This window comes from Cavia porcellus, unplaced genomic scaffold, assembly GCF_034190915.1.
Source record: "Cavia porcellus strain 051 isolate PalLab524CR breed Dunkin Hartley unplaced genomic scaffold, mCavPor4.1 scaffold_18, whole genome shotgun sequence".
NCBI lineage: Eukaryota > Metazoa > Chordata > Mammalia > Rodentia > Caviidae > Cavia > Cavia porcellus.
In genome coordinates, this window is record NW_026947501.1 from 25,325,441 (window position 1) to 25,343,784 (window position 18,344).

The following is an 18,344-nucleotide window of genomic DNA, read 5'->3' on the forward strand; positions in this document are numbered from 1 at the left end:
TGGAGGATCAATCAATTTAGGATGGTCTGCTGCTCTTAGTTGTCATATTCATTTAGTTTTTGTTAATCTGGAACATTTCCATAGTAATGGATTTATCTTGTGTGAAGTTGACATTTTGAAGAATATAAGGTGGTGTTTTTGTTCTTATTTTTGTTTTGAGCTGAATTCTTACTAGGTAGTGTAAGCTGGCTTCAAACTGTTGATCTTAACGTGTCATCCTCCCAGAGTGCTAGGATTATGGGTGTGTGCCACCACACCAGTTTTTGCTTTTCTTTTTACTAAAACATTTCTCATTTCGGATTTGTCTGATTTTTCCTCTTGATGAGTCAAGATTTAGATTATGCATCCTTGAGCTGAAAAATCAGTCATGATATATCCTGAGGGTATCAGATCTGAAAGTACATGATGTTCATCTGCTCTTCATTGGTAATACTATGTTTGGTTATAGATTTTGGTTAAAATGTTCGTTGTGAAGAAACATTTTAAACTCATGCAAGTGTCTTACTCTTCAGAATTTCCCTCTGAATATCACCTGACAATGTTTCTTGCCTGAGCAACTCTTCAGTGATGATTTTAAAACGGTGATTTTTGAACTGTTTTTCTGTATTTCCTGGTGGGTACTGGTACTTCTGTTTTCCTCCATTGTTAATTTATTGATAATTGACACAGACCTAACTCTTTTTGTGTTCTATTGTTTATTCAGTTTTTTATGGTTCTCTCCCATTTCATATTTGCATGGCTTCTTATGAGAGTCCTGGTTCCTAATACCATCAAGATAGTTACTTACTTCCCAGTCTTATAATAGTGTATCTAAAGTAGTTTTCAAATTGCTTCATTTATATTTCTATAAAATAGTAAAAGGAGTAAAAATTTGTTTTCCTGTTTTCCTAAGCACCTCCAAAGCTGAAGATGTATAAATTAATAATAGGTTCATAAATTACTTGGATTAGTTTTTTTTTTCCCTTTTATTTAGTTATGGCATTCATTTGCAATACAATTTTCTTTCCATTTTAGATATTTTCTCCTCATCCTTATTTTTTATTTTTATTTATTTATTTATTGTCTTTTTGAGACAAGGTCTTTCTATGCAGTTCAGGCTGGCTTTGGGCTCACTCTGTAGCCCAGGCTGGTCTTGAACTTGCAACAATTCTCCTGCCTCAGCCTCTCAAGTGCTGGGATTACAGGACTGCACCACACATGGCTTATTTTTTTAAAAATATATAGCTCGTGACACGTTTCCAAACGTAAAACTGTACAATTAGATGTATCCCACGAAATATTCCCATGTCTCTTTAAGTCTTTGCTGTCCATTACCCCTTATAAATAATCAACTTCATGATTTTCTGTAGGTTCTTCTATATGCACCTGAGTATATATGTTTTAGTAATGATAAGCAGACACATATTTTCAAACACAAAAGATGTTTATACCTTCTTTACACCTTGTAAAGAATAAGTTTTTTGGCATTTTAAGTCATTTAGTCAAGATATTTTAGGTGTTCTTAATGAAAGATTTTGGAAACCTGCTTGAGGGAGATGTGAGCATTTTTGTCCCATGCCCTCATGAAAGCAGCAAATAACCAAAGGCAGGGAGGCCAAAAATGTAGGTAAGCTTCAGAAACTGGATATTAAATGCTAGATATTATATTTATTTTTGGTCCTATTTCTCTTTCTTTCTTTTTTTTCCCCCCCTCTCTCCTCAATACTGGGGATTGAACTCATTGTAGATTTTGTATGGCCCTTTTTTGAGACAGGTTTTTACTAAGTTGTCCTGGCTGGGCACAAACTTGTGGTCCTCCTACCTCAGTCTCCCAGAGGGCTGGGATTATAGGTGTATGCCATGATGCCTGGTGTTTATCTTTGTTATAGTGGTTTTCTTTTCAGTAATTTGTGTTTTCTCAGTAAGTCAGTAAATATGGCTGTTGAGCATTTGAGTTCCATAAACATTCGCTACTTTTCTCATTTGTTTTAAAGAATGACAGGAAAGTTTTTTTTTTTAATTCAAACATGAGTACCGTGTTTTCTCTTGAACTAATGCATTTTGCTCATTAGTGATACCTAGGTGTCTAGATAGGCCAAACCACAAGTGTACTTCTGCTTAGTAACTATATGTTTGCAACTGTAATGTGCTACAGACTGAGTTATGTATACAGTGTACATGTTTCTGAAGAATAAAAAGGTGTATATGATTATCACCTCATCAAAAAGCTATTTTCTTGGAAATAATAGTATTATTGCTGTATGGAGCTATTTGATCACTTGGTTCTCATGGTGATATGTTCTTAGCATTATATGTTAGCAGTTGACCTTTCATTGTTCTTCATGTCATGTTGTATATCTAATGTTTTAGATAGCATTACATTTTTTGATATTTTTTGTAATGTCCAGTAATATTTGTAATTGTTCTTGCTTTAACCATTCTCAGAATACACTACATAGTAGCATTTTAATGTTTAGCATGATAATCATCTATCCATTTTCCTGGCACATTCAAAAACTGAAACTTACATGTCTGATGAGACATCAGGTAACAAAATTCATGATGGAAAAAATTGGCTGAATGGATCTATGTGATTGGAGAGATTAGCTGATGGAGTGCCATGTGAATTGAGGAAAGCTCAGAATGGATGTTAGGTTTTATGACTGAATGAACAATTGGACTCTTGTATTTACTGTTCATTGTAATAACTGCATTTTCTTAAGTGCCAAACTGAATTTATATATTCTGAGACAGTGCTCTGACAAAGTGGTATCACCTGGGGTATGTGAATATATACCTAGGAAAATAATGCTGTTTCTCCCTTTATGGTAAATGTATAGAAAACTACATTTTTTTGCATATGATAAGGATGATTTTTCTTCCTTTTTTTGATTAGGAAGGCAAGTAGAAAAGCATGTATTGCTTTTCTTACATATAGAAAAAAGACTGAAATAAATTGACATTTTATGTATTCAGGATGTGATGTAAAAAGAAAGAACAGCAAGGAGAAATAACATCCTATTGTGATCTTGTTACTTTCTAGTTGTATTCTAATGATATGCTTAAAATGTAAACTAGGATTCCTTTGCTCTTGGGGTTGTTTGGAAGCTGAAGAGATAATAGTAAATCACAAGTATTACTATTAAGTCCAAGTATAGGATTTAATTTAAATTTTTATATGCAGTAGAGCTATCGTAATCTGGCCGGCTGGCCTTCTGTCTGTCTGTCTTTCTTTCTCTTTTGAGATAGGGTCCCACTATGTATTTAGCCTGGCCTTGAACTCATTGTGTAGCCCTGGCTGGTTTTACATGATAATCCTCCAGCCTAAGCCTCCCAAATGCTGGGATTACAAGCATGAGCCACTATGCCTAGGTGTCTGGCTAGTTTTTTATGGTGGTTTTGATTCTAAGAGTTTTTAGGTATACCAGTAACTGTGAAGAAAAGACCCTTCTGAAAGATTGCTTTGAATTAATAAGCAGTTCTTGATTTGTCTTTGCAGTAGATATCTAAGTGATACCTCATTTTATCAGGTTTTTTTGTTTTTTGCTTTTTGAGACAAGGTCTCACTTTGTAGTACAGGCTAGCCTTGAACTCACTATATAACCCAGGCTCGCTTCAAACTCAGCAATCTTCCTGCCTCAGCCTCCCGAGTGCTAAAATTATAGGTGTGTGCCACCATGGCTGCCTGTTATCTGATGGCTATATCTTTTAAATTTATTAGCCATTTTTTTATGCTTACCTCAAGAAGCATTGCTGCTATATGCTTCTAAAAGAATTTTTTTTTAGTTGAAATTAGATTGAATTCTTATTTTAGAATCATATGCTTTGGTTCTTGAAAGGACATGGAAGTTCTTAACTGTTACATACCAAAATGCAGCATTTCAGATGTTTTGTGACCCTTCAGTATCCTGTTTCTGAAAAGCATTAAATACAGAAAAATAAATTATCAATTGAAAATAGCAAGTAGGATGGAGTTGGAGGTCAGTGTTTGAAGGTCTACTACTGACCTACCCTGCTTGATGCTCTAGATTTAGCCTTCCCCCCTCCATATATAACCTGTAATAGCTGCATAACCTGATTATTAATATATGTATATATAGTTTTTGTTTTTAACATTTCTAATCTTGTACAGTAATGTTTGGTATAATGCACATACACAAAATTTTAAAAAAGATAACCGAGTATTAGTTTACTCTGGGTGGTTTTATATATTTGTACATGAACTCCTGAAATAAAATCTTACTACAAGATGTGGTCAAAAGTATAATGAAGATTTACATAAAAAATTTATTGCAGTAAAAGACATACTGCCATTAATCCCCCTCACAGTACTCCTTTTCACTTTGAACACACTTAGCCCATCATTCTTACATTCTAAAGTAGTTCTGTTAAGTCTTCCTGATGAGTGTCTAGCTCATGTCCTGCATTTATTCAAAACATTTATGGCGATTTCCATCAAAAATGTTCTTATGGCATGTTCTTACTTGCCTTATTCATTGATCTGGCTCTGTGCTACTTCTGAGTCTTCCCCAAAGTTGAAATGACTATGAAAGGTAAATGTTTTGAGTCAGTTTAGTATGTTGAAGTAGCCATGGCAGCATAACTAAGGACATGAATGAAGACTTCCCAGAACTGTTAACAGAAAGTGGCAAGTATATAGGATAAATGGCTTTGAAGCAAGGGAGAATACATGTTTTGAAACAGATTAATGACAAGAGTCTTATACTCTTAATATTTTTCTAATTTAAATATTCACTGTATTTCTAGATAATACTTGGCCTCTAGCTTCTGGGTTCAAGAAATCCTCCTGCTTTACTCTTCCAAGTGGCTGCAATTACAGCCGTAAACTACCAGCCTTTCCCTGCTGTGGGTGAAGATTTTATTTGCCTCTTTATTTTTTATAGCAAGCATATATTACTATAACGTAACAAAAAATTTAAAGGGTAACTGTAGTTGTTTTCAGAGGAGTTAATAAGAGTTCAGAGGCAAGTATGCTGGCATACACAGTGACTGAGAGAGTCTGAGGCAAGAGCAATCAGAGTTTGAGACCAGCCTGGCAATTTAGGCACTGTCTTCAGAATGGCTGGGGATAATAATAATAGCTCAGTGGTAGTGTGCTTGCCTAGCTTCTGTGAGGCTATTTGTTTATTTCCCAGTACCACAAACCAAACTAAAACCAAACAATTAAAATCTCAACTCAGATTTTTCCAAGTTAGTTTAATGATTTCATAAGTTAGCTATCCATAAAGTTCTCTGGGTGAATAGACTTGTTTTATAACCAGATCGCTGGGGTTAAATGCAAAATACTTTATAATAGCTGTTTTAATTTGGTTGTTTTCTAAGTGTTAATGATAAATTTTTATTGTGTTTTAGATTTTTATTTCTTGTCATATTGTTTTCAGGCTTTATTAATATCATTCTCAAAAGGCAAAGATGCATTTTTGTTGTTTTGCCATAACCTGATTCTTAATCAGAGATTTCTGCACAATACCGTTTATAAAAAAGCTTGTCGTCTTTTTGTAAATGTATTAAAACCAGTATAAGGCAGTGGTATGAATGTTAGGAAATACATAGGTAGGTTTTTGCCCTTAAGAACTTAAAATGTTATTTCCATCTGACTTTTGCTGACAATTACAAGTAGTAATTAATTAGATAACTATGAAATCTGTTCCATTTGATACTTGTTTTGTTTTTTGAGACAGGGTCTAGCTATATAGTCCAGGCTGGCCTTGATTCACTATGTTGCTCATGCTGGCCTTAAGCTGCTGGCAATCCTTCTGTCTCAGCCTTCTGAGTGTAGGGATTATAAGCATGTACCATCATGCCCGGTATTTGGTGTGGGGGAGAAGGGAGAAGCAATTACTTGGAGGAACTTTGTTCCTGAAGTTCAAAAGAGAATTCACTCCGTGGAGGCAAGTGATGCAAAAAGTATGAATAACGAGATAGAAAACTGCTTACAAAAGTGATGATTGATTTTAAGGATTGAGTAAGGACAAAGTTGTTCTTAGGAATAATTTTTTTATGTAGAAGCTAGACAAGTTTCATATGATTATTAAGGAAGATAATTAAATATATATTATATAATTCTTTTATAATTTAATTATAATAATGGAGTTCATTATTAATGAACTTTTTAAATAGGAAACTTGAGTATTAAGTGTTCAATAAACACATGTCTACCACTTGTCTGATAAAAGTCCATAATTTTGTTGTATTTTTGTTTCATACTAACTCAAAAAACTAATAATTATATTGATAACAAAGATTTTAGGTGTGATTATTCATATAATTTAATAAATATTTGAGAGTCTTATGAATATCCTCAGTGGGACAAGTGCTCTATGTAAGTTAATCACCGCTATTATGTATTTGGTGTGCCATCAGGAAGGGAATTCAAAGGGTGACTAGTTTTGTCACATATTTTGCAGTACTGTGGATTGAACCTAGAGCCTTTGTACTGAACTACATCCTCAACCCTTTTTAAAAATTTTAGATTTTGAGACAAGATCTCTTGTTAAGTTGCTGATACCCAGGCTGGGCTCAAACTTCTGATATTTCTGTCTCAGCCTCTCAGAGTGTTAGCGCTGAAATTATAGGTGTATGCTACCATGCCTGACTAGAAGTAGGGTTTGTATGTTTGGCAGGGAATACAGCTCAGCATGTGAAAGTCACTGGGTTTGGTAATTCTTAATTCTTTTTTTTTTTAAATTCTTAATTCTTAATAAATGTATAGCTTCAGTTGACACGATGTAGGAAAAAAAATGTATGCACATGAACACAAAAATACTAGTAAACGATATAAGTCCAAAAATGGTGTGAACAATAAGGAAAGTTTCTGGAGGGTTCATGTGGGCTGGTGGTCAGGGAAAATTTAATGGAGGCTGACCTTACAGTAGTAGTAAAATTAAGCATCCAGAGCAAGATTGATTTGTTTTGAGAGGGAGTTGGGAGGAATAGGAGCAAAGGCCTAGGTAGAATATGTGTCTGATAAAATACGAAAAGTAGTAATGATTGCCTACACTGATTGGTCCTTAAACATAAAGCTATTTAAAGGAAATGAGATATTTTTGGGTTTTTGAACGGGGACAATGTGGTAAAAATGTCCTGTTGAAAAGATTAAATGTATTGGCAGCATGCAGAATGGTCAGAAAGCAGAATGTTAACCAGGTAAAGCTCATTGCCCAGCTAACTTAGCATTTCACTAACACATATAAAGAAAAAAGTACACAGTAGAGGTGTAATTGTAGCTTGAACAAGAAAATGATGATAACAAAATAGGATCGGTAGTGTATATTTCCATTGGCATATAGAAATACCTCAGTACTATACTTCACATTGTCCATCAGGTTTTGAAGTAGGAACTTGTTACGTAATGTAGACATAATGTATGATTTTTAAAGGAGAGGGTAGGCAACTTCTCTGTGTGCTGACCTTAGTCCTGAATTAAAGTAGGACTAAGAAGTTGGTTGAAGGTGGATAGTGTAAAACTAATAGGCTGACCAGCAATCAGTTTTAATTGATGCAGTTCATGAGAATTGCAAGATCATCCTGCTTACCTCTACTAGCAGTTAAGAACATGGATTATGGGGCCAAATGAACTTGTATGCAAATTCCATCATGGGCACTGGTGTAACCCCTCTCTGCCATATTGTTACCCTCTGTAAAACTACTTATCTTGAGAGATTGTGAGAACTAAATTGCTATATATGTGTAGCATCCTTAGAACAGCGATGTTTGGATGATGCTCTGTAAGTTAATCATTGTTATTATTCATATATTTGGTCTATCACCAGAGAAGGGGATTCAGAAGAAGAATGTGACTAAGACAAAAAAAAAAAAAAAAAAAAAAAAAAAGAATGTGACTAAGTTACACATTATATATTATAATCAGTTCTGTGACGGTAGTCAAGACAGTATTAGTTGCAAATTTTTGTCTTACAAGAAACATTTGTTTAATAACAGGAATATAAGTATAGTTTAATTGCTGTGTAGAAATAGATGTGAAGGTTTATGCCACCAAAGAAGGATGTATAATACAGAAATGGGTCTCATAAAACTTTAAGGTTACAGATCTTAACTTTCATTGTTCATACGTAAGTCTGATTACTTACATTTTAAGTGTGTGCATTTCTAAGTGTTTTAGTGCCTTCACCCTCTTCCTATATTAAAACATGAAATCTTCGGTGTTTTTTAAAATGTAAAGAGTTGTCACTATCTGTCAGCACCTAGGACAGCACTCAGTGCAACACAATATACATGAACTCTGGCGTGAGGTTTGTGTTTGTGTTCCAGATGGGGATGGTGGGGAGCAAAAAAGTTTCAGGGAAGGTTTAAAATCCATGTAAGCCCTTATTCTAAACAACTGTGAAATACAGTGTGTGGTTTCATAGCTTTGTTCAAAATGTTTTACTCTGGCTGTAGAACCCCGCTTCATGAAGTAGTTTGAGTTAAAGTGATCTAATATTTGTGTTTTAACTTTCAGCTTTGTGTTATTCTTGGAAAATTTCGCACCACTTGTGAATTCCTTGAACCTGGGCATTGCAAACCCACTTCTGTTGGGCCCATCTCCTTTGCACTTTGCTCAGATTAAGACTCAGTTGGCGCTTCAGCAGCTGAATGCCGTTGCCTCACATGGTTCCACACCACCTTATGCTTTATTAAATCAGGCATTTTTGAAAGTAGCCATGTCGAGACCCAGGTTTAATCCTCGAGGAAACTTTCCACTTCAAAGTCCACGAGCACCTAACCCTTCTGGGATGAGGCCTCCAGAACCATTTATGAGGCCTGGATCTATGGGTCTTCCAAGATTTTACCCAGCAGGGAGAGCCCGTGGAATTCCACACAGATTTGCTGGCCATGAATCTTATCAGAACATGAGACCACAGAGAATGAATGTTCAGGTAACTCAACACCGAACTGATCCAAGGTTGACCAAAGAAAAATTGGATTTTCATGAAGCAGAAAAGAAGGGGAAACCTCATGGTAGCCGGTGGGATGATGAGCCTCATATATCCACATCAGTGGGAGTGAAACAGAGTTCTATAACACAGGTTACAGAGCAGAGTCCTAAAGTACAGAGCCGCTATACAAAAGAGAGTGCCTCAAGTATCTTAGCAAGTTTTGGATTATCTAATGAAGACCTAGAAGAACTGAGTCGTTACCCTGATGAACAGTTAACTCCTGAGAATATGCCATTGATTTTGAGAGATATAAGGATGCGAAAAATGGGGCGCCGATTACCTAATTTACCTTCTCAGAGCAGAAATAAAGAAACGCTTGGTAGTGAAGCAGTCTCAAGCAATGTGATTGATTATGGGCATGCAAGCAAATATGGCTACACAGAAGATCCACTTGAAGTACGCATTTATGATCCTGAAATTCCCACTGATGAAGTCAAGAATGAATTTCGATCACAGCAGAGCATTTCTGCATCTGTTCCCACTCCAAACGTGATATGTAATTCTGTGTTTCCTGTGGAAGATATGTTTCGCCAGATGGACTTCCCCAGTGAATCCTCCAATAATCAGTCTTTTTTCCCAGTTGAGAGTGGAACTAAGATGTCAGGCTTACACATTTCAGGACAGTCAGTCCTTGAACCTGTAAAATCCATCAGCCAATCGATTAACCAAACAGTTAGCCAGACAATGAGTCAGTCTCTGATTCCTCCTTCTATGAACCAGTCACCATTTTCATCTGAATTAATTTCAGCTGTAAACCAGCAAGAGCGGATTCCACATAAACCTGCGATTAATTCATCTGACATTCATGTTGGATCAAGAGGAAGTAAAAAGACTTACCAATCAGAGACCGATATTCCCATTCGGTCTCCCTTTGGGATTGTGAAAGCATCTTGGCTACCAAAATTTTCACATGCTGATGCCCAGAAGATGAAGAGACTTCCAACTCCTTCTATGATGAATGATTATTATGCAGCATCTCCAAGAATATTTCCACATTTGTGTTCTCTGTGTAACGTAGAGTGTAGTCATTTGAAGGTGAGTGTTTTTAAAGATCACTGTATAATGATGCTCAGCACCCAAGTTTTCTCATATGTGTGCTGGTGTTAACTAGGCATTAGGAAATAACAGATTAATTTTTATTGCAACCTCAGCAATTTCTTGTAATCTTAAATAGTACTGGATTTAGTACTCTATTGAGTGTTAGGCTTTCTGTATTTATGTGATGGGCATACCACCATAGTTTGTCTATTTATTTTGAACTTCTAATTGCCCCATTTATACAGCATAACATTTATGTAACATAAATTGTACTATAACACAATGTTCATCTAAATAGGATCTATTAACATACAAATATAAAAACTTGTTATAACCCATTTGTATTATGTACTTAAGAACCAGTATATTACATAGTCTTGCCATGTACCTCTCTTAGGCTAAAGGCATTTAACAATTTTAAAACATTTAATATTGATTTAAATGCTTTATGATTTTTGTATGGGCCAGTAATTTTCTTGGGTTTTTTTTTTTTTAATTTTATGAGGAATTTTCTGAAATAACTTCTTAACAAAATGAGTTAGTATGCATTAATTATTTTGGGACCGGCTGTGGGTTCAGAAAAATGACAGAAATTGAGAGAAAAATTTTAAAATTAAGAAGCTTTAGGTACTTTTGTCTGTAGTTTCAGAAGTGTTAAAGAGTAATACAGTGTACGGTATACTATTTGATGGTAATCCATTGGTAGGTAAAAGTAATTTCCAAGATTTGTTACTTACATATTTGGAAACCTGGTTCTTCAGTTGATTTATGTAATCTGTGGATGTAGATAGTACCGAAGGTACTTTGCATAGAAAGAAGCTTTGATTCAGGACCATAGCCCTGAAATGTTTATACTTTGAAGAGGCTTAAAAATCTATTGGTGTTACTTCTCTTTTCTTCTTTCTGTTCTGTAATCCATGCACTAGGCTTCAGTTAGCATCAGTCTGATGCTATTGTCTTAAAAGTTTGACCCCAGTAGAACAAAATAGGCTTCTGGGCCCAGAATGTTGCTCATTGATTAAATGAGTGCTTAGCATAGTCAGGTCCTGAGTTGGGTACAAAAAAAGCAACATACATACTACTTATTTTAGCCAGATTTGCTGAATTCTGGTAAACTAAGTTTTTTTTTTTTTTTTTTTTTTTTTTTTTTTTTTGTCAGTACTGGGGTTTGAGAGTTTTTTGGGGTGAGGGGAAAGGATAGTAGCAAGGCCATCACACTGAGTCTGAGGCTACATTCCCAGCCCTCTTAAAATTTTATTTTTATTTTATATTTATGTCTTGCTAAGGCATTAAGTTGCCCTTCCTGGGCTCAAATTTGTGATCCTCCTGCCTTAGCCTCCAAGAGTACTAGGATTACAGGCATGCACTGTCACATCGATTTGTTGGGATAACAGAACTTTACCTTAAAAAGAAAATCTTAGAATGATTCATAGCACTTAGTTGTATTCTATAAGTGGCCCTGGATTATGCACTGAATTGAGTGTTAGGCTTTCTGTGTTTATCATCATATATGGGTTACATAATTTTTCCATTTGTTTTGTGCTTTCAGTTAGTTATGAAGAGAAATATTTTAAAGGTTTTTAAATTTAAAAAAACTTAAAGAATTTTACATCTTAATTAGAAAAGTATATACTTATTTATTGTATGTTTACTGATACCAGTTTTATACGTGATTCTATATTAGATGCTGAGGTAGAAATAAAATGCTGTATAAAATTTAGATGCTCTTAGGCAGTTTATATGGTTTCATTGAACAGGAAAATCATACACTCAAGGAATTTTTTTTAAAAAAGAACAAATGGTTCAGTGATTCAACTTTTTGGTTATGCTGCAAGAAAAAGATAATTTGGATTCTTTTATGATTTCAGACTTGAATCAATCAGGCCAGTGTTACAAATTTACCAATTATTTATCTAGCAGTATGTGACTAAAAAGAAGTATAAATATGCTTAGTTAGCTATGCCTAATAGTATAACAGTTACTAATGCACTGAGTCTGTCTGGACTAAAATAATCTTCCTCTGAGGAAGACTTCATGAAGTAGTTTGAAGATGGATCTTGAATGATAAGTAGGATTTTCATGTACTGTACCTGCCTCCAGGGGAGTAAGGAATACATGCCAGAGCAGTACATGGGCACAGTAACATGTGGAGACACAAAGGCCTGAGAAAACTACATTGCATTGTGGTAGGAGACAGTTGAGAAGGAGGGGTGAGCATACTAGAAATAAGTATATAGAAAGCTAGCCTAAGGAGTCTAAATGTGAGATGAGAGGCATTAATAACCTAATTCAGTTTCTTAACAGATGAAGTGACTTGTTGAAAGTGTTTTTAGAGAAGCCTGACTAAATTGTACAGGCAAAAGATAATAAGAAAAAAGTAAAATTTTGAAAGACATGAAAATCATTTAGTGATAATTAGAATATGTGACTGCAATTAAAAAATGCACAAACATTTTAATATAGCAGATTGAAGATCATCTGAGTAGTGATTGCTAAATGGCCATATGATAACATGTAAACATGAATTAAGATGGTACAAACTGCTTCTGCAATGTACTTGTTGCTTCAAAAGCTTACATATGTAACATTATAAATATATAGCTAACAAATGTGAATTACTAATGAGTTTTTTCCTACCCAGCAAATCTGATCATTTTCTCTCCACCTTGGAGGTTTTTAAATTATACTTTGAGAATGCAACAATAGAAAGTGAAATAGAATGTAAAAAGTGTTTCCTTTCTAAATTGGGTTTAGATTTTAGAGGGACTTTCCTTGGTTTAGAAGCTGTCTTTCTCTGACCTGAAGTAATTTGATTCAAGAAAATACTGATCGGGCTGGGGGTTTAGCTCAGTGGCATAAGTGCCTGATGGCAAACATGAGGTCGTGAATTTGATCCCTGGCACCAAAAAAATTAAATTAAAATTAAAAAAAGGAAAATACTGACCAACATAACAGTCTTTTGAGGTAGTCAAAAGATAGAAGAACAAGTATTGATAAAGGTAGATAGTTTCATTCTGAGCCTGCCCAGGTCTGCAGTTCTTGCTGCATCTTCTTCTTAGTAGGTAATTAGCACTAATATGAGTATAGTAACTGGAGAGTCTAGAATTTAGGATGGCATAGATATATCTACTAAGCTTAAAGCAAGTAATGTCAACAAGTGAACCAAACCTTTTTAACAGGAGTGTGTGTGTGTGTGTGTGTGTGTGTGTGTGTGTGTGTTGGATTGGAGAGATTATACTTTAAATAGGGCAAGTATCACCCTCAGCTGATAGCTGAAGTAAAAATGCATATCCAGTATTACCATATTATTCATCTTTCTTCCAATAAAAGCTGGAAATTGAATTCGGTAGAAAATCTTAGGATTTATGTGTTGGCAACTTTCTCAAATAATACTTTATGATCCAAATAAATCATGCCCAAGTTCCTGCTTACCAGTGTGTCTGTCTGGTGTTAAACAGTGTCTTACTATTATCAGAGACATGGCTTTAGCATTACTTAGGGACTCCTAACTGCTAATCTCTTCATTTGTGTCACTGAGGGAGATAAGCAAACATGTCTTGTTTTGCAGCTCACAATGAAGTCATGGCGCCTAATGAAATACAGTGTAATTAGTTTGTCATAACTGGTTGCTGAGTATTACAAGTAACATGCATGTTCAGATAGTTCTTACAACGGCAAACTCTGAAATTAATGTCAACGGAAGTTTTAACTGGGGAAACTTAGTTTGTCTTTAGCAGTGACCTAAGTTAAATGTTTTTAAAGTGGAAGCAAAATTTTCCTCAAGGAAAGTTTTTAAATGTAGAACTGTTTAGTAATTGTTTTGCTTTGGAGGAACAATAAAACTTGTGGAATAGCATACATGTTGCTTTTAATCAATTGTTTCACTATGGAGACTATATGTTTAAAAACTGTATTGGAACTTTTTTTAATTCAGTTGTGTCTTCCAAGAGCTATTTATGATTACAGATTGTATTTTAGGGCAGATATATTTGTAAATGAACTACTGTATAAGAAAACATTTTGTAATTGTAAAGCTCAATATTTAAGGGCTGCTGTGTCTTTGAAGTGGTGTTTCACTTGAGTCTTGAAAATAAATTAGATTTGATCTGCAATAGTTTTTCATATTTTTACTAATCTTATTTTTCTGTAGTGTGAGTTCTTGATTTGGAATGCTACTGGTTTATAAGGTAGTATTTTTGGTTGTTGATCTTAGCTTGAAATTTAGAGGGTATAAGTAATGGAGATACTGTATTTTGAAGATACCATTTGATTATAGAATTTTGATATTCTCTGGAAAGTTCTTATATTTGGGATGTTACTTTTTGAACTATGCTTTATTTCCTCCAAGCGTGAAAATATATATTAAAAATATGTGTATATAAAAATTTGAGTGTCCATGGGTATGATTTTTTAAAAAAACTTTTTATGCTAAAACATTTTAAAATGGGATCAGTGAATTAAGTGCATTTGTTGGAGGCCTTTAATGTTTGTGAAAATTTTAGCAAGTCAAATGTTACTGATAATTAAACTTAACTTTTTTTTAAGATTTTATCATTTAAAAAGGCCTAATTCTTTAGTCAGTATGGAAAGTATTCTGATTTGAACACTTTTCTCCTTTCATAACAGGATTGGATTCAACATCAAAACACATCTACTCACATTGAGAGCTGTCGACAGTTACGTCAACAGTAAGAAGATTTTTCTTTTCTATAAGTGGCAGGTTTACAAAATAGTTAATATTCAGGCACAGTATTTAAATACCTTAAGTACAGTGCTTTGTAGAAAAATATTTTTTAAAGCTATTACCTACTTAAAATATTAGTTTTATAGAAGTATACTTAATATTTTTCTAAAAAGACAGAATGTAGTATGATCCTTTCCTCTTTCTTCTAACTTAATTTCCACTAGGTTTTAAAAATATTTATGTGTGTGTGTGTAATCAATTTTTTGTTTATTGGTTTGCCTTTCCCAGAAAACCTTCTCACTTCACCTCATTTTCTCAAAACTCAGAACTAGCCAATCTATGCACCAGTACCTAATTTCTAATCTGGAACTCTACTCTGGTTTTGTTTTCAGAATAAATTTTAAACCAGGCATAGTGACATACAGCAATAATCCTAGCATTTGGGAGACTGAGGCAGGAAGATCACCATGAGTTCAAGGCCACCCTGTACTACATAGCAAGACCCTGTCTCAAAAATAAAACAAAGACTTAAGTGAACATTAATTCAGCTCTTCTTTTTCCTTCTTTTATGACAAGGCAGTTATGAAACTTCACTACTAGCCATTGAGGTAAAAATTGTGATTGTAACAGCATTTTCCGTATCCTTAGGAATAACATAAAATTAAATTGTGTTTCTCTCAGCATCATTGAACATTTGCTGATCACGAGACTATGATCATGTTTCATGTGCCATGGAACTTGATGGAAGTACCATGTTCTTGTACAGATAGTTTTTGATGTTATTCAGAACTCTTCCAGTCATAAATGATGAAACTCAACTCAAAATAACTTTTAAAGGAAGGGAATTTATTAGCACCTTTACCTCAGAATCTTTGGGTATGGTTCTAGTTTCAGGAACAACTGAATTAGTGCTCATAAGAAAGTCATTGTCAAAAATATTTCCATTTCTTGGCTATTATCTTCTGCATTGGCCTCATAAGAGCACAAGTACATTGCAAAATGAACTTTACACTTTTGGAGTTATGCAATCTGTAGGTCCAGGAGTTTTGCCCTGTATTAGTTCTTGATTTAACTCTTTAGTTCACATTGAATTGGATGATGTTCATTGTTAAGTCAGTTAAGTCAGTCTCAGGCTGTGAGAACAGGATACTCTAGTTGTTACGTTCAGTACTACCCGAAATGAAAGTGGGATAATCGCTAGCTGAATCACATAGACTAAAATAAGAAATTGGGATTTGGGGGCTGGGGATCTAGCTCAGCGGCATAAGCGCCTGCCTTGCAAGCAGGCAGTCCTGAGTTTGAATCCCGGTACCGATGAAAAGGAAAAAGACCAAAAAAAAAGATATAAAAAAAGAAATTGGGATTTGGTTCTGTATATACAATGCTGTGCAGATATAGGGAGATAGTTTATTGCTTGAATGCATATGGCTTACTACCACTATAAGTGGAGAATCTCTCCTAGCCTTGTTTTTTTTACAGGTACACAGTATAGCGTCTTAATTTTTCACTAGGGTTTTAGGTAGGAGTTATTTGCTTTAATCATTTGTGCAAGTAAGAGAATTCTAGCTTTATGGAGTTCCATTTATTACAATGAACAGCATATACCTGTGAGATGAACCTTTCTTTCTTTTTTTCTCCCCAACACAAAGGATCCTGATTTTGAAGCATATGTTTTCCATGCTTGCCATTTTAATGCTCCCATTTGGCTTTTTTTTTTAAATCTTATCCTGGTTGTATGCTGTTGAGTAATATCCTTCCTTTATGGCTTTCTCTCCACCCCAAAAATAAAATTTAAAAATTAGATTTGTTTAGTTTTGGGTTTCTGAGACAATGTCTCGCTGAATAGTTCAGGCTGGCTTTGAACTCAATGTGTAGCTCAGCTGGCCTTGCACTTTACTATATAGCTCAGGCTGGTTCTTGTCTTACCAGGGTCTTCCTCCCTCGGCCTGTTGAGTGCTGGAATTACCAGCATGTGCCACCACACCTGACAAAAAATTAGATTTGATTTAGTGCTTAGGGTTTTTATTTTTATTTTTTAAAGCTATATTCTGTTGCAGGCTGGGAATTTAGCTTAGCAGCATAAGGGCCTCCTTGGCAAGAGCGAGGTCGTGAATTCAATCCCTGGTACCAGAAAAACAAAAAGAAACTATATTGAATTCCATTGAGTTAGTATCCCTTAATCTATTTATTCGTGTATTGATGCACATTTAGATTTTTTTAACAGAAATTAAACTCATGACCTCACTCTGTGCCACTGAGCTATATTCCCAGACCCTAGATTTAGATTATTTCTTTTCCTAAGATTTAAGCTCTTTTCCTTCTCTTTCTCTTTCTCTTTATTTACTTTTTCTTGATTATAACACAGGTGATAGTTAAGATAACAGTGCACCAGAATTTCAGTAGTAAAGTCATACTATGCCTGTTACGTGCTAGACATTCTAAAGGTTTTACATAATTGATATAATCTTTAAAACCATCTGAGATGTATAAATAAAATTATTCTTGATTTTTACCAGTGAAGAAACTAAGGTACAAAGAGAAAATTTCTTCATTTTTATATGGCAAATAACAAAACTACTCTTAATTCATGGACCTTGGTATGTTTTCTTTTTAGCATGTTAATTCTGGTCTTAGCCAGACATGGTAACACACCCTGTAACCCCAGCACATGACAGGCTGAGGTAGGTGGATTGCTGTGATTTAAGAGGTCAGCCTGAGCTACATAGTGAGTTCAAGCCTAGCCTGAACTACTTAACACAGCACTCTTAAAAAATAAAAAATAAAAAAAACAAACAAACATGTTAACTCTGTAAAAGTTCTAAGCCACAAAAAATTCAAGGGACAGTACTTATATTTTATGTGTATTTAGTCACATTAATATTTGCTGCATTTAATTTTATCTATATATTTTCTCTGATTTATAGACATTGACATCTTACTCCTGAACTCAACATTTGTCTCCAAAAAGTAAAGCTTTCTACATGATCACAATACAACATATTTAAGATTAATATATAGGCCAGATTCAGAATTTTCCATGTTTTCCAAAATGTCTTTTATAACTGTCTCTACCTGTTCCATCCACAGACTCCAGTTAAGATTTATGTGTTGTCTTTTAATCTAGAATAGTCTACTCTGTGATTGTCTACCTGTCTCCCTGCCTCCCTCCCTTTGGAGTTTCCTTCCTCCCTCTGTCTGTCCCTCCCTCTCTTCTTTCAGGTTCAGGAAATCTATCTTGTAGTATGTCTCACATTCTATATTTTGCTGTTCTCGGATCTTAAATTTAGGTTGGACATTTTTGTGACAAATCTTTTCTTTTTTGAGACATAGTCACAATATGTAGTTCCAGTTGGCATTGAAATAATTTTGTAGGCTAGGCTACCCCTTAACTTATGATGGTCCTTTTGCCTCAGCCTCCCAAGCACTGGGATTACAGGTGTGAGCCACCATGCCCGGCTCGTAAAACATAATTTTGACTAAGGCAGTATTTTGGGTGATTGCAACAGTACTTGCAGAATAGTATGTATGCTTTATCCTTTGCCCTTGGGCTGTGAAGATAAGAGTATGTGAACAGACAACCTAGTGATGATTTAAAACATTTTTACCAGCTCTTTAATAGAAGTCCTCCAGCACTTGTGAACCATTAATCAGAGTGAGCTGAAAACCTAGTAATTTTTATGGGT

The 18,344-nt window shown here is 34.8% G+C and overlaps 1 protein-coding gene across 7 annotated transcripts in view; it reads left to right on the forward strand.

Moving 5' to 3' along the window:
- The window catches only part of Znf638 (zinc finger protein 638), a 143,089-nt gene that overhangs the window by 65,836 nt on the left and 58,909 nt on the right, over positions 1-18,344 (forward strand). For all 7 annotated transcript variants that reach the window (XM_063229573.1, XM_063229572.1, XM_063229575.1 and 4 more), the window contains exons 2-3: positions 8,462-9,974; positions 14,604-14,665. In XM_063229573.1, the coding sequence (XP_063085643.1) occupies positions 8,462-9,974; positions 14,604-14,665 (1,575 nt within the window). The remainder of the gene's footprint in view (positions 1-8,461; positions 9,975-14,603; positions 14,666-18,344) is intronic.